The sequence below is a fragment of the Amblyraja radiata genome, chromosome 8, assembly GCF_010909765.2.
Source record: "Amblyraja radiata isolate CabotCenter1 chromosome 8, sAmbRad1.1.pri, whole genome shotgun sequence".
NCBI lineage: Eukaryota > Metazoa > Chordata > Chondrichthyes > Rajiformes > Rajidae > Amblyraja > Amblyraja radiata.
The window spans coordinates 5403856-5427505 of record NC_045963.1 but is presented as its reverse complement, the minus strand read 5'-3'; the positions used below and the strand labels follow the sequence as shown (position 1 = coordinate 5427505).

The 23650-nt window shown below is 44.8% G+C and overlaps 1 protein-coding gene across 5 annotated transcripts in view; it reads right to left on the bottom strand.

The window, feature by feature from the left end:
- The window catches only part of utrn (utrophin), a 395823-nt gene that overhangs the window by 255028 nt on the left and 117145 nt on the right, over positions 1-23650 (bottom strand). For all 5 annotated transcript variants that reach the window (XM_033025073.1, XM_033025072.1, XM_033025074.1 and 2 more), the window contains 7 exons: positions 20449-20572; positions 19030-19117; positions 17052-17269; positions 12475-12652; positions 10343-10479; positions 8800-9009; positions 1528-1641 (listed from right to left, as the gene is read on the bottom strand). In XM_033025073.1, coding sequence (XP_032880964.1) covers positions 1528-1641; positions 8800-9009; positions 10343-10479; positions 12475-12652; positions 17052-17269; positions 19030-19117; positions 20449-20572 — 1069 coding nt within the window. The remainder of the gene's footprint in view (positions 1-1527; positions 1642-8799; positions 9010-10342; positions 10480-12474; positions 12653-17051; positions 17270-19029; positions 19118-20448; positions 20573-23650) is intronic.

The following is a 23650-nucleotide window of genomic DNA, read 5'->3' as shown; positions in this document are numbered from 1 at the left end:
TTTGATGCAATTCGTTTCTTCAGCAATCTACCCCCGTTGGCATTCAGGAGTGAGAGTGCTGAAACTACTTATCGGTCGTAAAATAAATTAGGTTTGCATACTATATGGACAAGCAAAGGCTAGACAATAGACAGGTGCAGGAGTAGGCCATTCGACACTTCGAGCCAGCACCGCCATTGAATGTGATCATGGCTGATCATCCCCAATCAGTACCCCGTTCCTGCCTTCTCCCCATATACCCTGACTCTGCTATCTTTAAGAGCCCTATCTAGCTCTCTCTTGAAAGTATCCAGAGAACCGGCCTCCACCGCCCTCTGAGGCAGAGAATTCCACAGACTCACCACTCTCTGTGAGAAAAAGTGTTTCCTCGTCTCCATTCTAAATGGCCTACCCCTTATTCTTAAACTGTGGCCCCTGGTTCTGGACACCCCCAACATCGGGAACATGTTTCCTGCCTCTAGCGTGTCCAAGCCCTTAACAATCTTATATGTTTCAATGAGATGCCCTCTCATCTTTCTAAACTCCTAGACGTTACATTGTCATCACCTTTTAAACAAAAAAACTCAAATTGAAGTTTCATAATGTAATAAAATGGGAATATTTCCTTTCAGCAGATAAATGTGAATGGTTCATTACGAATAGTTCCAGGTTAGAAACCGATCCACAAGGAGCAGATATGTCAGTATATTGAAAATGTTAACAGTTCAGGCCCTGCAGAATGGAGAGTGACCAATGTAGCTGGAATGTTAAAAGGAGAATTAAACTGATCAATATCATTGACAAGTCAGCAATTTCAATATCTGTGGTTTAGGGAAAAAGGTATTGAAGGATGAAGCCTCCCACTTTGGGGATTGGCACAGTGATGCAGTCAGTTGAGCTACTGCCTAATGAGCCTGTCCCACTTAGGCAAATTTCTTCGGCGACTGTCATAGTCGTAGCAGGTCACTGAAAACCCGGCGACTGGACCCCCCTACGACAATGTCTACATCAACCTAGTCGACGGCAAGCTACCTGCCTGCCCCATTTCCGGGGTTAAGTCCGTGCCCGGGTGCTACTTGAGGGGGCCTACGTGCTGTCCATGGGCACTCTGTGGGATCTCCAGGACCGCTGGGCACCGCAGGGGGTGAAATGCATCCTTGACAAGGATCGTAATATAGTTGTTTAACAATATATTTGACATTTAAGAATATCTGTTTAGATAATTGGGTGATTTTGTATTATGGTGGTGGGTTTGTTTGGTCTCCTCCCACCAGCCCCCCCTCTTCCTGCTCCTCCTCCCCCCCCCCCCGCCTCCTTCATCCCCAGAGTCACCGACATATTCCACCTTAGAAGCGACAGCAGGTTAGAGGGGAGGGAGCCCCATGGAATCTGAACCTGGATTTAGCAGTGCTTAACTAGAACTAAGACAGTATGCTTCTGTGAAGGGTTATTACTGACATAAACTCGTTAAGCCAAAATGCTCTGCTTCCCCATTGCATCATGTAATTTGTTACAATGCTCTTCCACCAGTGACAGATTTGTTCCCACCTTGTACTTTCCCCCCTGCTGCTGGAGATCTGCTGGAATGTCTGAAGAAACTGTCTCGTTGGACATGAAAGTCTCAACACAATCCATCCACTTTTCCAAGGCATCTGATTTTTTCTGCATAAAAAGGGAAGAAATGGTTCAAATATTTAAAAGAACACACTACAACCAGGAAAAAAAAGTAATCTAAGGCATAGTCAAGAGCGTTTCATTGCCATATGTCCCAGACAGAACAATGATATTCATACTGGTAGCTGCACAACAGACACATACATATAAAAGCTTATTTGCCACACCAAAGACTGCGGGAGAAGAATAAAGAACAGAGAACAGGGAAGGGATAAGACTTTTGCCTTCCATCACAGTGAGGAGGTGTTTGGAGATTTACTGTGATGGATGTTTGTGTGGAATTGTGTTAATTGTGTGTTTTAGTTTTTTGCTGTTATAACTGTTTTTCAGTGACCAGGAACTAAATTTCATTTGAACCTTGTTTCTTTGAATGACAATAAATGGCATTCTATTCATTCTATTCAATTCTATTCTACTTAGGTCCCCTTCAGTCATGGCCGACCATGGGTGTCTCCAGGGTTGGAGGACGCCAGTGCGTGACTTTGTTTAACGTGGGGAGACTGGTGCAGGCAGCCACCACACTGTCCTTGACAGATCTGGGTCAAGATCCAGTGGCATGGTGTCCAAGACAACCGGAGACCCTTTTCTGCTGCAGCCTTCATCCGTCTTCCCAGCTGTTGTGATGGGTGACCAGTAAGGTCACCCATCATCCTCCACCTATTCCACCGTTGAGGTCTTGATTGGATTGCTCTTTGTCAGGGACCTCCCCCTCGACCTTATCGCTATGGGTGGCCCTACCAGGAGCATAGCTCCAGACAGCATCACTCTCAGAATCTCAGGACCACACCACGACAAGGTGACAATCCATGGAGATATAAAAACGAAACAAACAATAAGAGTACAAAAAGTGAAAAACAATGCCCCCAAGTCTATGTAGTTCAGAGCCTATTTGTAGTGTTTAATAGCCTGATGGCTGTCGAGAAGAATCTGGATGTTACAATTTTCAGGCTCCTATATCTCCGTCCCGACGGCAGAGGTGAAGTGAGTGTGTGGCCAGGGTTGTGTGAGTTTCTGATGATGCTGGCTGCCTTTTTGATGCAGTGACTCCGATAAATCCCTTTGATGGTGGGCAGGTCAGAACCCGTGATGGACTGGGCCGTGTTCACCACTTTTTGCAGTCTTCATCGTTCCTGGGCGTTCATGTTGCCGAACCAGGCCGTGATGTAACCAGTCAATATGTTCTACAAAGAATCCTCTCTGACATACCGAGTCTCCGCAGTCTTCTCAGGAAGTACGATACGATAAAACTTTATTCATCCCCGGAGGGAAACTGGTCTGCCAAATCAACGTAGAGGCGTTGCTGGGCTTTCTTTATAATTGCATCAGTGTGCTGGGTCCAGGAAGGATCTTCAGAGATATGCATGCCCTGGGATTTGAAGCTTTTGACTCTCTCCACCATCATCCCGTCTATTCCTTTTCTCCAGATGCTGTAACCTGGTGAGTTACCCCAGCATTGTGTGATTATGGACAGGTTTGCGGGTCCATGTCTTTCCTCTACCAAAGTCTATAATTAGTTTCTTGGTCTTGCTGACATTGACAGCCAGGTTGTTGTGCTGGCATCGTTTGGTCAGTCGATCGATCTCACTTCTATACTCTGACTCATCACCATCTTTAATTCGTCCAACCACAGTCGTGTCGTCAGTGAACTTGAGCACGGAGTTTGCACTGTGTCCGGCTACACAGTCATGAGTATAGAGGGAGTATAGCAGGGGGCTGAGCACACAGCCTTGAGGTGCCCCATGATGATTATCAGGGAAGAGGTATTGCTGTCAATTTGTACAGATTGTGGTCTGTTGATAAGGAAGTTGAGGATCCAGTTGCAGAGGGATGTGCAGAGACACAGTTCCGTGAGCTTGATAATCAGATAATCAGCTTGGAGGGGATAATCGTATAGAGCTCTGTAGCTGTCATCTATAAACAACAGCCTGACGTTTATGTTTTTATTGTCCTAGTGGTCCAGTGCAGAATGGAGAGCCAGTGAGATCGGATCCTCCGATGACCTGTTGTGGCAGTAGGCAAATTGTAGTGGGTCGAGGTTCTTGTTGAGGTAGGAGCTGACATGAGCCATATCCAACCTCTCAAAAATCTTCATCACCACGGATATTAGTGCCACCAGTCGATAATCATTGAGGCACGTCACCTTAAACTTCTTGGCCACCGGTATTATTAATGCCCTCTTAAAACAGGTGGGAGAGGTTGAAGATGTCTATAAAAACCCCAGCTAATTGGTCTATGCAGGTTTTGAGAACACGACCAGGTGGAGGCTTTCCGAGGGTTCACCCCCGTGAAGGATCTTCTGACGTCAGCCTCTGTGACAGAGATTGTAATACCATGTATGGGGACTCGGGAAGGCACATCAGCATTCACCCTATCAAAGCACGCGTATAACGCATTGAACTCATCTGGGAGTGATGCTTCACTGTCACTTGAGCTGCCCCCTGATTTCGCCTTGTGGGAGGTCATGGCATTCAAGCCCCTCCACAGTTGCCGAACATCCGCCTCATCCTCCCACTTGGAGCAAAATCCTTTTAGCCTTTTTGATGGCCTTGTCAAGGTCTTATTTGCTTAACCATTTCTCCAGAGTGGCTTAGAAACCTCAGCAAGGAAGAAATGCTAATTTCCCTTTCATCACCCTTCTCTTCCCAAGTTTACAGATGACACTAAAACTGTATTTTAGACACTAAAATACATATAGAGTATTGTGTTCAGTTTAATTAGAGTAGTGTGTTCAGTTTATTTAGAATTTTGGGCACCATGTAATAAGAAAGATGTTGTCAATCTGGAAAGGGTGCAGAGAAGATTTATAAGGATGTTGCCAGGACAAGAGGGCCTGAGCTGGAGAGAGAGGTTGAGCAGGCTGGGACTCTATTCCTTGGAACGCAGGAAGATGAGGGGTGATCTTCTAGAGGTGTACAAAATCATGAGAGGAATAGATCGGGTAGACGCACAGAGTCTCTTGCCTGAAGTAAGGGAATCGAGAACTGGATGACATAGGGTTAAAAGTGATGGGGGAAAGATTTAATAGGGACCCTAGTGGTAACTTCTTTTTCAACACAAAAGATGGTGGGTATACGGAAGGAGCTGCTGGAAGATGTAGTTAAGGCCGGTACTATCATTACATTTAAGAGGCATTCGGATAGGTATATGGATGGGATAGGTTTACGGGGTTATGGGCCAAGCGCGGGCAGGTGGGACGTGTAGATGGGGCACGTTGGTTAGCGTGGGTAATTTGGGCCGTAGGGGCCGTTTCCACGCTGTATGGCTTTATCTATGACCCATCTGTCCTCCTCCTCCACCTGAATCCCTCCCTCTAGCTTTACATTCAGTCATTATCTGACACCCTTTTCATCTTAGCCTTTGTAACTTACTCCACCCATCAAATCGCCCTCACTTGCATCCAAATGATACACATGGGCGGCACAATGGCACGGCTGCAAGAGAGAGCTGCAGCCTGTGAAATATCACAATTTGGTTTGGGAACAGCTCTGCCCAGGATAAGAAGGCTCTGCAGAGAGTAGTGCGTCCGGCCGAACGCACTATGGGAACTACACTCGCCCCCCTGCAGGAACTATACATCAGAAGATGCAACTCCAGAACCAACAAGATCATGGGGGACCCCTTCCACCCCTGCAACGGACTGTTCCAGCTGCTATGGTCAGGCAAACGCCTCCGTTGCCATGCTGTGAAAACGGAGAGGATGAGAAGGAGTGTCTTCCCAGAGGCAATTAGGACTGTAAACTCCTATCTCACCAGGGACTAACTTTACTGGTACACAAAAATGCTGGAGAAACTCAGCGGGTGCAGCAGTATCTATGGAGCGAAGGAAATAGGTAACGTTTTGGGCCGAAACCCTTCTTCACACTCCATAGATGCTGCTGCACCCGCTGAGTTTCTCCAGCATCTTTGTGTACCTTCGATTTTCCAGCATCTGCAGTTCCTTCTTGAACACTAACTTTACTGTACCATTTTACTGTTGTGTGGTGTCTTTTTAAAATTGCTGTTTTTTTCCTTTTCTTCCCTCCCTCCCACAAATATGTAATATGTGAATATTCTGTTTGGTTGTTTGTCTGTTTGTTTTTTTGCACAATTCGCGAGCATTGCCACTTTTCATTTCACTGCATATCTCGTGACGAATAAACTTGACTTGACTCACAGTGTCGGATACCCCGCTTCCACCTTGTTTAGTAGTACTGTATCATGTCAGTTGTTTTTTAACTTGGGTTCAAGTTTAAAAGAATACTTTGTCACGACCTACAATCAACCTCTGCAAGATCCTGTTTAATGCCAACAAACTGCACCCCGCCCCAATTTTGGACTTACTGTGTGGACCAATCCACAATTTTCCATAACCGATTTAAAATTAATAAAATTATGGTCACTGATCTCAAAGTGCTCCCTCGCTGATATTTTAGTGACTCATTTCTCAATAGGAGGTCCAGTGGTGCCCGCTCTCCAGTACGATCTATATATATTGTTTGAGAAAGCTTTCTTAGACACACTGAAGAGGTTCCACTCTATCCAAGCCCTGTGCATAATGGTGGGTCACAGACAACTTCAGAGAAGCTGAAAGCACCGATTACAATCCCAACATTCATACAGCTGCAGAACATAAACGCCACAGGAACAGGCCCTTCAGCCCACAATGTCTGTGCTGAACATGATGCTAAAATCAACTTACTGCATAGAATCCATAACCCCCCCCCCCCCAATTTCCTGCATATTCATGTGCCTATGCAAAAGTCTCTTAAGTGCCTCAACCTCAGCATCGCATTCCAGGCACTCAACACTCTCTGTGTAAAAAGCTTTCCCCGCACATCTCCTTTAAATTTGTCCCTCTCACCTTGAAATTATGCCTTCTAGTATTTGATATTTCCATCCTGGGAAAAATGTTCTGACTGTCTACTTATGCCTAGCAGGCCAAAATCATTCCCTGTCTTGGCAACTACCCGAGGAAAAAGGCTGTATTCACTCTCTCTAGTTTAGAGATACAGCACGGAATCAGGCCCCACCGGGTCCATGCCAACCAGCGATCCCCCACGCATTAGCACTAACCCACAGCTACTAGGGACAATTTACAATTCACCAAGTCAATTAACCTACAAACCTGTACGTCTTTGGAGTGTGGGAGGAAATGGAAGATCTCGGAGAAAAACCCACGCAGGTCACGGGGAGAAGGTACAAACTCCGTACATACAGCACCCATAGTGGGGATGTACAGACAGCACCCGTCAACAGACTTTGCTTGCTTTAACCTTTACATTGGTCTCAACTTTCCCATCTGTCAAACTACAGTAGGTGCACTAGTGGCCTGGGATGTGTTGTAGAGCGGAGGGATCTAGTTAGCACAAGTACATCGTTCCCTGTAAGTGGCGATGCACGTACACAAGGTGGCTTTTGGTACGTTGGCATTCATCAGTCAGGGATTTGAGAATAGAAGTTAGAATATTTTAAGAGTCAAGTGTTTAATTGTCATATGTACTGACAACGGAACAATGACATTCTTACTTGTAGCAGTACAGCAGCAGGCCTGTACTCATAGATAACATCATAAACAAAACCCAAAATTAAAACCCCAATAATTATTGCAATAATTCTGAGTCCTTCGTGAACCCAAGACAGTTCATAGTTTAGTTAGTGTTTAGTGTTCAACAGCTGACGGTTGTTGTGAAGAAACTGTTCTTGTTTTCACAGATGTGCAGGATGCTGGTGGGGCTACAGTTATAGAGTGATACAGCATAGAAAACAGGACCTTCAGCCCAACTTACCTACACCCACCAACATGTCCTATCTACACCAGTCTCACCTGTCTGCGTTTGGCCCACATCCCTCGAAACTTGTCCTATCCATGTACCTGACCAAATCATTCTTAAACGTTGCGATACTAACTGCCTCAACTACATCCTCTGGAAGCTCATTCCATACACCCACCACCCTTTGTGTGAAAATATTATCCCTCGGGTATTAAATCTTTTCTCCCTCACCTTAAACCTATGTCCCCTGGTTCTATATTCCCCTACTCTGGGCTCGAGACTCTGCATCAACCAGATCTATTCCTCTCATGATTTTGTATAAATCTCTATAAGATTAGCCCTCATCTGCCTGCGCTCCATGGAATAGAGTCCTAAACTGCTTAACGTGTTTGAATACTGTGTTCAGTTCTGGTCGCACTGCTGTATGAAAATATGCCATTAAGCTAGGACGAGTAGGAATATTTACAGTGATGTTGCCAGGATTAGAGGGCCTGATAGAGTGAGGATAGATAGGCTAGGAGTTTCTTGCCAGGAATGCAAGAGGCCGAGGGGTGATATTATAGAGGGCGGTCACGGTGGCGCAGCAGTAGAGTTGCTGCCTTACAGCGAATGCAGCGCCGGAGACCCGGGTTCGATCCCGACTACGGGTGCTGTCTGTGTGGTTTGTACGTTCTCCCCGTGACCTGCGTGGGTTTTCTCCGAGATCTTCCTTTTCCTCCCACACTCCAAAGACGTACAGGTTTGTCGGTTAATTGGCTTGGTAAATGTGAAAAAGTGGGTGTAGGCTGGTGCTAATGCGTGGGGATCGCTGGAAGGCGTGGACCCGGTGGGCCGAGGGGCCTGTTTCCGCACTGTATCTCGAAACTAACTAAACTAGAGAGAGTGAATACACAGCCTTTTTCCTAGGGTAGGAGAATCAAGAACTAGAGCGTAGGTTTAAGGTGCAACTAGCTTAGATGACTCATCACACTTGGCATGGACAAGTGGGCGGAAGCTGTACAACGTTCTGACTTTAACTTCTCCTGACCCTTTCTAACTTCCAGTCAGTCACTTTTTCAAAAATTTGCACAAAACATGCTCTTTTAGGTAGACAGACCAGGACTAATCTCGAAGGGGGATCTTGACCCGAAACGTCACCTAATCCCTTTCTCCAGAGATGCTGCCTGTCCTGCCAGTTTTTTGTGTCTATTCTCATTTGGGAAATGTCGCTCCAAAAACCCATTTGTGAAGTGTGTATTATGAAGCATGAACGTTGATTTTGTGCATTGGTGCTTGATCCGCTTCTCACTGCAGTGCATGTTAACACCAGCACAACAGCAGTTATCTCTATTTCTATTCCTGTTTTCATCCGTCACTTGGATTCAGGAGCAGATCATCACGTTCTATTCTCACTCACCTTAAATTGCTGTAGTTTTGATATCACATCCTCCAACACCTGGTTATCATTCTGAAGCTGAGCTATTAGGGTTTTCCATCGTACTTGAATTCCTTCCAATTCCATGTCATAGGTCTTTTTAGATGTTACCGTCTCTTCTTCCTTTCTTTCCAACCCTGAAAGCAGTCTGTCAATTTCTGGTTGGTGGTTTTTCAATTCCTTTTGCAAAGCCTGGATAAAACAGGAAGAACATGAGAGAGCAAGCAAGAGAGTATGCAATATTGACAAAGAATGTCTAAATCCACCACCGGGTGGCGCCAGCAATGGCTGCCTCGCCAACAGCCTGTCTATCCCTTCCTTCTTTGTTGTTTTGATAGTATGTGTTAAATGTATGTTTTTAGTGTTCGTTAGCTTGTTTTATGTGGGGGGGTTAGGGGAAACTTTTCTTAATCTCTTACCTGCACTGCGGCACAACATCGTGGAGTTCGCGGCCTTTGCTGGAGACCAACTTCAGGAACTCCAACCGCAGGCTTACCATCGCGGAGCTCGTCATCCCTTTGGCAGGGATCGAGCTCCAACCGTGGGAGCCTGCGGACCTTAACATCGTGGAGCTCGCGATTCCTGGTTGGAGACTTCGGGAGCTCCAAGCCGCAGGAGCTTCGACCGCCCCGACATGAGAGCTTCGACCGCCCCGACGTGGAAGCTTTGAGCGCCGGTTGCGGGAGCTTCGATCGCCCCGACGTGAGAGCTTCGACCGCCCCGACGTGGAAGCTTTGAGCGCCGGTTGCGGGAGCTTCGATCGCCCCGACCACAGGAGAATAAAGAGGAAGAAGATTGGACTTTACTGCCTTCCATCGCAGTGAGGAATGTGGGAAATCCGCTGTGGTGGATGTTTATGTTAACTTTTATGTAGTTGTGTGTCTTGTTGGGGTTTTTTTTTTAGTATGGGTTTATGGTAATTCGCATATCACTGTACCTTAATTGGTACATGTGACAATAAAAGACCTTTGAAACCTTTGAAATAGATTAAAGGGTAGGACAGTGGCACAGCATAGAATTGCTGCCTTACCGTGCCAAGGACCCAGGTTCAATTCTGACTACGGGTGCTGTCTGTACAGAGTTTGTGCCTTCTCCCCTTGACCTGCAATGATTTTCTCTGAGATCTTCGGTTTCCTCCCACACTCCAAAGACGTACAGGTTTGTAGGCTAATTGGCTTGGTAATTGTAAATTGTCCCTAGTGTGTGTGTGGGATAGTGTTGGTGTGCGGAGATCGCTGGTCAGCGCGGACTTGGGTGGGCCCAAGGGCTTGTTTCCGTGCTGTCTCTCTAAACTAAACTAAACAACTGAGAATTGCTCCACAGCCTAATGCATCTTTCGGCTTACATACTTAACCTGCATTTAATTCTCATTCTCCTAATGATGCCTAATAACAATCCCTGATTAAGTATTATCCAATTTGGCAAATGTTACACAGCATGTGGTATGTTAACATTTGGGAATTGCACTTTATATACAGGCCGCAATGGTTTGCCAGTTGCAGTCGGTCGCTGCCTTGCTCCTTACCTCTGTGTGCTTTAATGCATTCTGAGCTGCTTCCAGATTAGCAATTGCACTCCAGTCTCGTTTAACTTGGGCTTCGGATCGATCCAGTACCGTTTTTAAGGTCTTTAGAGCATCAATGTTTTGAGGACAGTCCAATCCTTTAAATAAGATAAAATTACAAAAGCCATGCAGTTCAACACGACCCCAACAACAAATAATTCACATAATTGATGCACATAACTACAAATGGTACCATGGCACCAATGCACATATCAATTTCTGTATTAGCATCCACATTTTGTAGTATTTATGGTGTGCAATGAAGATGATCAAAAAAACTGTGTCATGTTAATTTGCTTCAACTCCTTAAACCTAAACACATATGCAAATCTCAATAAATAGCGTTGGTAAAGCTGAACCTGAAAGAGCCAGCATAATATGACCTGGCCCATTTCATCACTGGGTTCTAATGCTACTTTCCATTTGCATAGTCCAGCATTATACCGGAGATACCCCATTTAATCTGTGCCGTCTATACAAGATATCCTAAATATTGGTCAATATATTTATTCAGAGGAAATGAACTGCATAAAAAGTACTCTGCAGTCAAGTATTTCTCAAGTCCAATCACTGTTTAATTGTAAGAAATAAGATATTTGGTCAGATACATGGATGGGAAGGGTTAAGAGGGATGTGGGCCAAACGTGGAACAATGAGACTTGGTCAGCATGGATGTGTTGGGATGAAGCACCTGTTTCCATGCTGTATGATTGTATAAATGAAAACCAAATGTACCTACATAAAATTTAACAATGTGTTAATTGCCACGTAGATGTTTGTGCCAAAGATAGACTCAAAGTGCTGGAGTAACTCAGCGGGTCAGGCAGCTTCTCTGGAGAAAAAGGATGGGTGACATTTTGGGTCGGGACCCTACTTCAGACTTCATGTTGATTAAGGGATAACAACTTCATGCTGATTAAGAGATACAGCTTGAGGAGTAGAATCAGAGTCAAACAGCATGGAAATATGGCCCAACTTGTCCACGCTGACCAAGATGTCCCATCTAAGCTCGTCTCCTCTTGTCTGTATTCAGCCCATATCCCTCTCGACCTTTGCTGTCCATGTACCTGTTCAAATGTCTTTAAAATATCTTGTGCCTGTTCAAATGGCTGTTCAGGTCCCCGCCTCACCTACTTCATCTGGCAGCGTGTTCCATATACTTGTGTGAAAACACCACCCTGTGTGAAAACATTGCCCCTCGGGTTCCTATTAAATCTTTCCCATCTCATTTCAAACCTATGCCCTGTAGTTCTTGATTCCCATATCCTGGGGAAAGACTATCCTCATGATTTTATAATGCTGGCTCAAAATTTACAACCAGAGAGCTTCAGTTTAACACCAGAGGAAGAAACGGCATCATTCAGAGTGCAGCATTCACTTAGCGGTCTGGATGACCCGTGGTCTCCCCATGTAATCAGCCTGGATAAGACGTATACTAATAATAAATTATAATAATGACTAGTTCCTCTTCATGCAGGATGAACTGAATCTAAGCACTAGTGACCAATAAAGTGGAGAAATCCTGAAAACATAGCAATTAAATCTGCATTTTTCGCTACGAGGTTGTAATGGACTTGCAAAACTGCCAATATAGACAGAATGTGTAGGAAGGAACTGCAGATACTGGTTAAAACCAAAGATAGACACAAGATGCTGGAGTAACTCAGCGGGACAGGCAGCATCTCTGGCGAAACGGAATGGGTGACATTTCGGGTCGAGGCACCGAAGAAGGGTCTCAACCTGAAACGTCACCCATTCCTTCTCTCCAGAGATGCTGCCTGTCCCGCTGGAATTACTCCAGCATTTTGTGTCTAAAAGAATAGACATTGGGAATGACTTGAATTAAGACCAAAATGACTAGATTTGTTAACTTGTGGCAAAGGCATGGACGTGGAACTGTGGCTGAACAGCCTATCGCCCTGCAATATAAACTTTTCAAAAACAGAACATTTAAGCTCAACAAAACGCATCCAAGTTAATCATGCTTCAGGATAATCAACCTGAAACATTGTCTGTCCTCATCAGTCAGAGATGTAGCCTGACCCTCTGAGTTATTGCAACATTTTGTGTATTCATATTAATCGCCTAGTCACCTGCTGGCTTTTGTCGCTTGCTCAGTAGTTTCTGGAGAATTGATCTGTATCGATTGTTTATGTTATTAAGGTCCTCCTGGAGGAAGTTTGGAGCTTCAGGTTCACTGTTGAGCACTTCCCCATGAGCCAGTACTTTCTCCAAATATGGAGTCACATCCAGCAGCCGGTTGATTTCATCCTGCACAAATGAGAATAAATACTATGAACCAAGACTGCCACAAGCTATCCCCTGGTAATAACCGCTTCTATTATGACATGACTCCGTAAGTCTATTTCGCCCATCAGTGAGAAAGGGCACAAACAACATTTGATATGGTAACCATACCTCCACGGCATTGTAATGAATCGTATCAACAGCACATGAGACTGATAGGAACAATGACTACAATGGAGAGGGAGAGGGAGAGGGAGAATCATTTTATAGGTTGAGACTTATTCCAGTAAGTCAGAAAATATTAGTCCTGTCCTGAAGCAGGGTCGTGAAGGGAAGTGTTAACCATCCCTTTTGCCACCACAGATGCTGCTTGACCTGTTGAGTTCCTCCAGCAGTTTGTTTTTAGCTCAAGTTTCCAACATTTGTCGCCTGTCATGGCGTAGGCTTGGCGATCGCTTCGCCGAACAACTCCGCTCAGTTCGCAATAACCAACCTGATCTCCCGGTGGCTCAGCACTTCAACTCCCCCTCCCATTCCGAAGCCGACCTTTCTGTCCTGGGCCTCCTCCATGGCCAGAGTGAGGACCACCGTAAATTGGAGGAGCAGCACCTCATATTTTGCTTGGGTAGTTTACACCCCAGTGGTATGAATATTGACATCTCTAATGTCAGGTAGTCCCTACTTTCTCCTCCCCTTCTCAGCTCTCCCTCAGCCCTCTGGCTCCACCTCTTCCTTTCTTTTTCCCGCTCCCCCCCCCACCCTCACATCAGTCTGAAGAAGGGTTTCGACCCGAAACGTTGCCTATTTCCTTCGCTCCATAGATGCTGCCTCACCCGCTGAGTTTCTCCAGCATTTCTGCCTACCTGTTTAACATAGAAACATAGAAAATAGGTGCAGGAGGAGGCCATTCGGCCCTTTGAATCAGCACTGCCATTCATCATGATCATGGCTGATCGTCCCCTATCAATAACCCTTAAACCCAATAAATATGCCTTCTCCCTATATACCTTGACTCCACTAGTCCCTAGAGTTCTATCTAACTCTCTCTTAAATCCATCCAGTGACTTGGCCTCCACTGCCCTCTGTGGCAGGGAATTCCATAAATTCACAACTCTCTGGGTGAAAAAGTTTTTTCTCACCTCAGTCTTAAATGACCTCTGCTTTATTCAAAGACTGTGGCCCCTGGTTCTGGACTCGCCACACATTGGGAACATTTTTCCTGCATCTAGCTTGTCCAGTCCTTTTATAATTTTATATGTTTCTATAAGATCCCCCTCATCCTAAACTCCAGTGAATACAAGCCTAGTCTTTTCAATCTTTCCTCATATGGCAGTCCAGCCATCCCAGGGATCAATTTCGTGAACCTACGCTGCACTCCCTCAATCACAAGGATGTCCTTCCTCAAATTAGGAGACCAAAACTGTACACAATACTCCAGATGTGGTCTCACCAGAGTCCTATACAACTGCAGAAGAACCTCTTTACTCCTATACTGCATGTTTCCATGCAGTATGACTATAGTAGACTGAGTGATCTCCTCAATAAGACTAAATCAATTCTTTAGGAACTTGCCAGGTTTAATGCAGAGTTGATGTTTCATCTGCGTGTGGTAACTTAAGCCAGCGCTCAGTCGTTAAACTAAGGGATTGGCCATTCAGAACTGAGTTGAAAAGAATGTTTTTCATCCAGAGAGCAGCAAAGCTTTGGATGTGGAACTACGGAAGTTAAGCTGCTGATCATCTAAAATACACATATATAGATATTTTTGACAAAGGGAATCAAGGTTAGTGCAGGAAAATAGCACGAACGTAAATGAGAAATCTTGATCTTATTTAAAGAACATTTGACTCCATTTATACCTCACGCTGTCTGGCAAGGATAATCAGGGATGAGTTGCACCCTTGGCAACTCCCTCTTCTCTCCTCTTCCATAGGGCAAAATGTATAGAAGTGTAAAAATGCACACCTCCAGATTCAGGGACAGTTTCTTCCCCGCTGTTAACAGGAGCAAAGAGGTCCTTCTGCAGTTGCACAGAGCCCTAGTGAGACCACACCTGGAGTATTGTGTGCAGGTTTGGTCCCCTAATTTGAGGAAGGAGATTCTTGCTATTGAGGGAGTGCAGCGTAGGTTTACAAGATTAATTCCCAGGATGGCGGAACTGTCATATACTGAGAGAATGGAGCAGCTGGGCTTGTACACTCTGGAGTTTAGAAGGATGAGAGGGGATCTCATTGAAACATATAAGATTGTTAAGGGCTTGGACACGCTAGAGGCAGGAAACATGTTCCCGATGTTGGGGAGTCCAGAACCAGGGGCCACAGTTTAAGAATAAGGAGTAAGCCATTTAGAACGGAGACGAGGAAACACTTTTTCCTCACAGTGGTGAGTCTGTGGAATTCTCTGCCTCAGAGGGCGGTGGAGGCAGGTTCTCTGGATGCTTTCAAGAGAGAGTTAGATAGGGCTCTTAAAAATAGCAGATTCAGGGGATATAGGGAGAAGGCACGAACGGGATACTAATTGGGGATGATCAGCCATGATCACATTGAATGGCAGTGCTGGCTCGAAGGGCTAAATGGCCTACTCCTGCACCTATTGTCTATTGAACCATCCTACCGCAACCAGAGAGGGGTCCTGCAGTAATATTGGACTATGCTGGCTTTACCTTGCACTAACGTTATTCCCTTATCATGTATCATATAATAATAATAAATTTTATTTATGGGCGCCTTTCAAGAGTCTCAAGGACACCTTACAAAAATTTAGCAAGTAGAGGAAAAACATGTATGCGGAATGAAATAAATAGTAGAGACATGACTAGTACACAAATTAAAGACAGAATTCAATTCGAAACACAATATGAGGCAATTCAAGCACAGATGAAAAGGGAGGGGGACGTGGGGCTAAGGATAGGCAGAGGTGAAGAGATGGGTCTTGAGGCGGGACTGGAAGATGGTGAGGGACACGGAATTGCGGATCAGTTGGGGGAGGGAGTTCCAGAGCCTGGGAGCTGCCCTGGAGAAGGCTCTGTCCCCAAAACTGCGGAGGTTGGACTTGTGGATGGAGAGGAGACCGGCTGATGTGGATCTGAGGGACCGTGAGGGTTGGTAGGGGGAGAGGAGGTCAGTGAGATATGGGGGGGGGGCCAGATGGTGGAGGGCTTTGTAGGTGAGGACCAGGATTTTGTAGGTGATCCGGTGGGAGATGGGAAGCCAGTGAAGTTGTTTGAGGACTGGAGTGATGTGATGCCAGGATTTGGTGTGGGTGATGAGTCGGGCGGCTGCGCTCTGGACCAGTTGGAGTCGGTTGATGTAGGTGGATCTGATGCCAAGGAGAAGTGAGTTGCAGTAGTCCAATCGGGAGGAGATGAAGGCATGGATGAGTCTTTCAGCAGCGGGAGGTGTGAGAGAGAGTCTGATTTTGGCGATATTGCGGAGGTGAAAGAAGGAGGTTTTAATGACATGGCGGATGTGAGGCTCAAGGGAGAGGGTGGAATCAAAGATCACGCCAAGGTTGCTTGCCTGGGGAGATGGGGAGACAGTGGTGCCGTCGATGGTGAGAGTGGCTGAGTGTGGATTTGGAGCCTATGAGGAGGAATTCTGTTTTATCGCTGTTGAGTTTGAGGAAGTTATGTTGCATCCAGGTTTTTATAGCTGACAAACAGGAGTTGATATGGGAGAGGGGGGGGGTTGTGGGGGGATTTGGTGCCAAGGTAAATCTGGGTGTCATCAGCGTAACAGTGGAAGTCCAGATTGAAGTGGCGGAGTATCTGACCAAGGGGGAGGATGTAGATGATGAAGAGGAGGGGGCCGAGTACGGAGCCTTGGGGAACGCCTTGCGTGACTGTGGCTGTAGCAGAGGTGTGGTTATGGAGAGAGATGAAGTGGGATCTGTTGGAAAGGTAGGAACAGAGCCAGCTGAGTGCAGAACCTTCAATGCCAAGGTCCCCAAGTCTGGTAAGCAGGATGTTATGGTTCACTGTATCGAAGGCTGCACTCAGGTCGAGGAGGATGAGGATGTTGAGGGAACCAGTGTCAGCAGAGGTGAGGAGGTCGTTGAAGACTTTGAGGAGAGCAGTTTCTGTGCTATGGAGGGGGCGAAAGACAGATTGGAGGGGGCGAAAGCCAGTTTGGAGGGGTTCAAATAGGTTATACGCAAGGAGGTGGGAATGAAATCATATACACTGTGAATGGCTAGATTGTAATCATGTATTGTCTTTCTGCTGACTGGTTAGCATGCAACGGAAGCTTTTCACTGTACCTCGATACACGTGACAATAAACTAGACTGAAACGGAAACTAAAAAGGGTAATTTTCCCTCACAACCTGCTTCCTGGAGCACTAAGAAGCTTTAAATGCTTATTCTCTTTCTCCTTCTCACGAGTTAAGCTACATCACCACATTGCAAAGTGCACAAAGCCATTCACCTGGCAGGATTCGTTCATTTTATCACTAGCCACACTCTTCAGCCAGTCTTCTTCGCATTTTATCATCTTTTCAAGCTCTTGTAACTCTTCATAAATATGATTTATGTTCTCTTGATATTGGATCTTACATCTCAGCCTCTCCGTTTGCTGGTTATTGGTGTTCCACTCCAGCGACAGCTTGTCCAGGACATGGATTACTTCCTCTGTTGACAGCCCTTCTGGAAGCAGGTTACATTGCAAAAACATCATCTTGTCAGCAAGGTGAACAATAAACTCTCAATGTTTAAATTACTTCAATTGAGAAGTCCTGGAGAGCAGCAATAACTCATTTGTCAATCGAACTAGGTAATAAAAATTACATGATCCCAGAAAGGAAAAATTATTCTCATCTCTTCCTGTCTGTGAAATTACATTGGCAGCCACATACCAATAATATGTTTAAGAAGGAACTGCAGATGCTGGAAAATCAAAGGGAGACAAAAATGCTGGAGAAACTCAGCGGGTGAGGCAGCATCTACGGGTCTGAAGATGGGTTTCTGCCCGAAACTTTGCCTATTTCCTTCGCTCCAAAGATGCTGCCTCACCCGCTGAGTGTCTCCAGCATTTCTGTCTACCTACCAATAATATGTCCTTCTTATGAACTGCTTTGAGTTGATCCAAGATTGACTAATCATTAAAAATGAAACCAATCAAATATACACATTTTAAGTTATGCAAAGCCAGCATTGATGATTCCATAACCCTCTGGATTATTTTACTGCACAGTGTAGTTTAGAGGGATATAGGCCAAACGTGGGCAGGTAGGACTAGTGTAGATGGGCATCTTGGTTGACATAGGCAAGTTGGGCCAAAGGGCCTGTTTCCATGCTGTATGACTCTAGGCTCTGTCTTTAACAAAACCACAGTGCTCCTGCCAGCACTGCAGGCTTGCCCTCACGAATAAACCAATCACAATCACACTTTATTAGCCAAGTATGTTTTGCAACTTGCGAGGAATTTCGTTTGCCAAGTCAGTCAAACAAATGAAAAGCCACGGAACACACAAAACACATTTTAACATAAACATCCACCACAGTGACTCCTCCACATTCCTCACTGTGATGGATGGAAGGCAAAAAAAAGTTCAAATATCTTCCCTTAGCTCTCCCGCGGCCGGGGGCCTCAAACCCTCCGCTGACGGGACAATCTTGACTGCAGTCAGTCAGACAACTCATCATGACAGATTAAACTGTGAAAGTTGTTAGAAATTCAGAGATAACTGGTCTCAATTCTATTAAAATCACATTGAAGGATAGGTGACGTGATTTTATAATTTAGTCATACAGCATGGAAACGGGTTCATTGGCCCAATTTCTCCACGGCAACCAAGATACCCCATCTATTACATTTATTTTATTTTAGGTAACATTCCCCTGACCACTTACCTCCCCCCCATCAACACCCCACACCCCCCCCCCTTCCCCTGAACCCTGGCTGGCCTTGCACTAGTTTCTGCCCCCCCCCCCGAATAACTACAGATGCTGGAGGTCTGAACTAAAATGAAAGTGCCTGATGTTCTGATGAAGAGTCACTGATAAAAAATAATGACTGTTTCACTGGCTTAGTGTTTCCCACTATTTCTGATTTTGTATCCGAAGAGAAGGTTCAGTTGCAAGTTTCAACTGAACAAGGGATTGCAGCAAGTTCTTTTATTTAAAAATCTAAAATAATTATTCAATTATGATAAAAAAATATTTTCAACCCAAAACAGTGGTAACACACCCACCACCATAATACAAAATTACAAGATTATCTTACCACTAAATTCTCAAATAACTATATCCCCCATCTTGTTAAGGATGCATTCCATCCCCCACGGTGCCCAGCGGTCCCGGAAATCCCCCAGGGTGCACGTGGACAGCACATAGTCCCTTTCTAGTACCACCCGGGCACGGACGTAACCCGGCAACAAGTTAATGACAATTCAAATTGGTTTTACCTTTCTCCATTGCGTCAAGCAAGGCCTGTCCTTTTTGTCTTATTTCCTTCAATTGCCTCTCGTTTCCAGCCTTTTCTTTTTCCAATGTCTATAAATAAAGAAAATTTCTTCAACAAGAGATCTCCCTCCTTTTGCTCGATGCCAATGATTTACCTCGGCAATATAGCAAGTGTTGCTTATGCATAATGTTCAAATCATGTTAATTACTACAAACTTACAATGCACAATTAATACCTTAACCTTTTCTTCATTAAATATTTAACAGTGGGCAGTGATCTTAAAATAATAATTAAGAATTATGAAAAATATTGAATGCACAAGTGGTCACTTGTTCATTCTACCACTGCTGGTTTCTCAAGTTTAGCAATCAGTTCAACTCTCAGAAATCCGTAACAAGGATGCTCGCTGAAGTGTAATTGTCAAGGAGAAAACATTTATACTATCAATATAATAGTTAGATGGCAGAAAGCTCAAGTCAATCATAGAGTGACAGTGTGGAAACAGGCCCTTCGGCCTAACTTGACCACACCTGCCAACATGTCCCAGCTCCACTAGAGATAAGACACAAGAAGCTGGAGTAACTCAGTGGAACAGGCAGCATCTCTGGTGGGAAGGAATGGGTGACGTTTTGGATCAAGACCCTTCTTCAGATGCTGCCAGGCCCGCTGTGTTATTCCAGCTTTTTGGGAATATCTTCGGTTTAAACCAGCATCCACTGTTCCTTCGTACACTAGTCCCGCTTGCCCGCATTTGGTCCATATCCCTCCAAACCTGTCCTATCCATGTACCTGTCGAACTGTTTCTTAAATGTTGGGATAGTCCCTGCATCAACCACCTCCTCTGGCAGCACCCTTTGTGTGAAAAGGTTAACCCTCAGATTCCTATTAAATCGTCTCGCCTTCACTTTAAACCTATGCCCTCAGGTCCTTGATTTACCTACTCTGGGCAAGAGGCTCTGTGCGTCTACCCGATCTATTCCTCTCATGATTTTATACACCTTTATAAGATCACCACTTATCCTCCTGCGCTCCAAGGAATAGAGTATCTGCCTACGCAACCTCTCCCTGTAGCTCACACCCTCCAGTCCTGGCAACATACACGTAAATCTACCCTCTACCCTTCCCAGATATTCAAGAAGGATCAGCCATGATCTGCAAAACAATACGATAAGGCAGATATTTGAGGAGCCATGTGGCCTTCCACTGCAATTTTTCTTGTGTTCATTGGTAATTAAACAAAACCGGAAAATGAGTGCTGCTTCTAACATTGCTGCTTCTCACAAACATTTTTTGATCATCAACTCCACCCGAATTTAGGGTATAAATTCCACATTTTTTAATAATTCAAATCATTTAACGTTCCTGATGATTCCCCTATTTTCTTTTGCAGAAGAATCAATTTCTATTGTTGCAACCTCACCTTTGTTCTGTCCTTCATGTCAGAAATATCCTTCTTCCTGGTGAAATGATTGAACATCATGGCTTGAATCTCATACTTGGATTTGCTGATACAGTTCAGAAGCTCACTGGCATCTGCAATGAACCTGATGATGTGATGAAGTAATGCATTAGTGGCGACATTGCAACAAGACGCGAGACAGAAGAAACCATTGAAACCAAACAATGGTTTTAGCCATATTAAATTGTAGAACATAGAATACAGAACAATATAACTAGGGTTGCCAACTGTCCCGTATTTGACTGCTACTACTCGGGTCGAGGGGACTGTCGGGTTGGAGCACCACCTCCGGCCCCGCCTCACCCGTCCCGACGTAGTGCAGCCCATGGAGTGCAGCAGCAGCGCCTCGCACTTGGCCCCGCGGTCGGCAGCCCAGCCTGCTGTCCGACCTTTGGACCTTTGCTTACCGACACCACCACCCCTCCTTCTCATGGCCGATCATCGGTTCACGAGTTGGATGGGGTGCCGAACGTTGTGCGTGACGTCGTGCGGCCCGGGCCAAAACTCCCCGCCGGCTGGGCTTTGTGTGCAGTCCCGCACCCGGGCCAACTCATCATTCACCCAGCCACGGCCGAGTTGGTCAACGAATTGCCGTCGGGTATTTGTCCCTTATTTTGATAGTTTGTCCCTTATTTGGGAGTGAGAAAGTTGGCAACCCCAAGTATAACACAGGAACTGGCCAAACAGCCCAGTGTCCATTCTAAACACGATTTCAAGTAAATCTAAGCTCCTCTGCCTGCATGTGATTCATATCCCTCCATTCCATATGTCCAGCTAAAATCATCTTAAAGACTACAACCGTAACTACCTCTACCACCACCCCTGGCTAACTGTCCCGGGCACCCACCACACACTACCAAATATTTGTCCCAGTTGCCTCTCTCACCCTCTTTGCCATCTAGTCTTTAACATTTCAAGCCTGGAAAATGTTCCGTCTATCCTATCTATGCCTCTCACAACTTTCTCTACTTCTATCACGTCTCCCCTCAGCATCCACACTCCGGAGAATACCATCCAACTTTGTCCTCTCTCCTCATAGCTAATAATCCTTCTAATCAAAGCAGCATTAGGAAACCTCTTCTGCACCCTCCCGACAGCCTCCACAACCTTTCTGTAATGGGGTGATTTGGATTTGATGGCTGTGAGGGGCAACAGAATTGAGCCAGGTTGATGAATGAGGAATAGATCACTCGTGAGTGGTTGAAAAGACTCAGTCATTGACTGCTCTTCCTGTGATCTCAGTAACGCGGTGGGCTGAAGGGCCTGTTTCCATGTTGTATCTCGAAAGTAAACTAAATTAATAGGAACCTTTGGGGCTAGTTTTCCACACAGAGGGTGATGGGTGTCCATGTCGACAAAGAGACCTCAATTGAGCTCTTCTGATATATCCGGGTTTGGCCCATATCCATCTTAAACCTTTCTCATCCATGTACCTATCCAAGGGTCTTTTAGATGCTGGTTATTGTACCTGACTCAACTACTTCCTCTGACAGCTCATTCCATATACCTACCACTCTAGAAAAAGTGAAATTGTTACCCCTCAGGTTGCTAAGTGAAATGGATGCCCCTCGCACCTTAAGCCCATGTCCTTTGCTTGATTGGCCTAAGGAAATATTATACAAATAGAACCGCTCGGATAGTGACTTTTATATAAGGTAGGTAATTTGCAAAAGAAAAGCTTAAGGTTTACAGAAACACATGTATCCTAAAGAAATAAAGTACAAAGAGACACATACAGCAAACAGATGAATCAAAACATAGAAAAGCTAATCTGAACCTGCATAGCTTAGTTTATTGCTTTGAGGCAATTATAACATTGGAGGAAATTGTATTTGATATGATTTTGTGTTAAAGAATGGAATACTGAATAGGGCCTCTTCTTAGGCCAGAGGTCATCTGCTCTTTTTCTATGGCACATTTTTCAGCTCTGATGTGACATAAAGATGAAGAGTTATGGCCAGTTATGCTGCGTTCGAGAAAGAATTCAAGGCTGAGAGATAATAGACTCTGTAGTTAGCTTTGGCTATGTTAAATTATAATAAGATTGAGATAAGGGATATGATGTGTGTGAAGGGGAGTAGTTGCTCGGAGAGGAAAATAATCAGATTGATTGATATGTGACCTTCCTTCTGTTCATAGAAAGTCGAAGAAGCAGATGTAATTCTGATGTAATGGTCTGAAGTTGTGAATCTACCTTTGTTCTGTGATATTTGTAAAAGGCCTTGCAGATGAGATTGGAAATCCAGCTTCCAGATAGCAGGAAAAGGGGATGCAAATTAGAATGAAGCTGTATCCTGACACAAAACACATATCATCAATTGTTGACAAATTTATGACCCATGTATGCTTGGTTGGGAGGTGTGTGTGGGTTTTGAACTTAGAAACTGTGTAATTCGGCGAACTCATATAATTAATGTTTTAATACATAGGTAATCGTATTTTAAACTGTGTAAAATTGTAGTGAAACCAGTTATGAAATGTATTGTGTATTAGGACTGTAAACATTAGACTTTGTTTAGATTTATAGAAATATCTTTCTTCTTGGTATGGAAAGCGTGTATAACTTGTATGATCATTGTATTATATATGTATCTTATATTTTGAGGAGTGGTCTTTGATAATTGAGCCTACTAGGGGTTTTGCTGTGTTGAAATAAAATAATACTAAACAAAGTTAAATCACAGGCAAACAAAGGTTGTAAAATGAGGCCAGAGAAGGGGGGGGGGGGGGATCATGTGACTGCTGTTGTAAATCACCAGAAGGACTCAAATGATTGGTATTACTAGCTTGTCATACAGTCTGTATCTGAAATGTCTAATATCTATATAAATGCCATGAGTTTCTATCAAAGCTACTCTTCTCTGGACCCACCCCAGAGCATCAGCTCTGTTGGAAGGTTCAGAGACTAGTCTCAGCTGACTGAAGAATCGATTTCAACAGCTACAAGCATTTGAGTCAAGTTGACTTTAGATTGACAAAATAACTCAGTTTAACAGGCCCACTCTGTGCATTCACTCTATCTTCCCCCCCCCCTCATGATTTTATACACATTTCTAAGATCACACCTCAGCCTCCTGTGTTCCAAGGAATAAATTCCTTGCCCAACCTTTTTCTATAGGTCAGGCCCTCGAGTCCTAGCAACATCCTTGTAAATCTTCTCTGT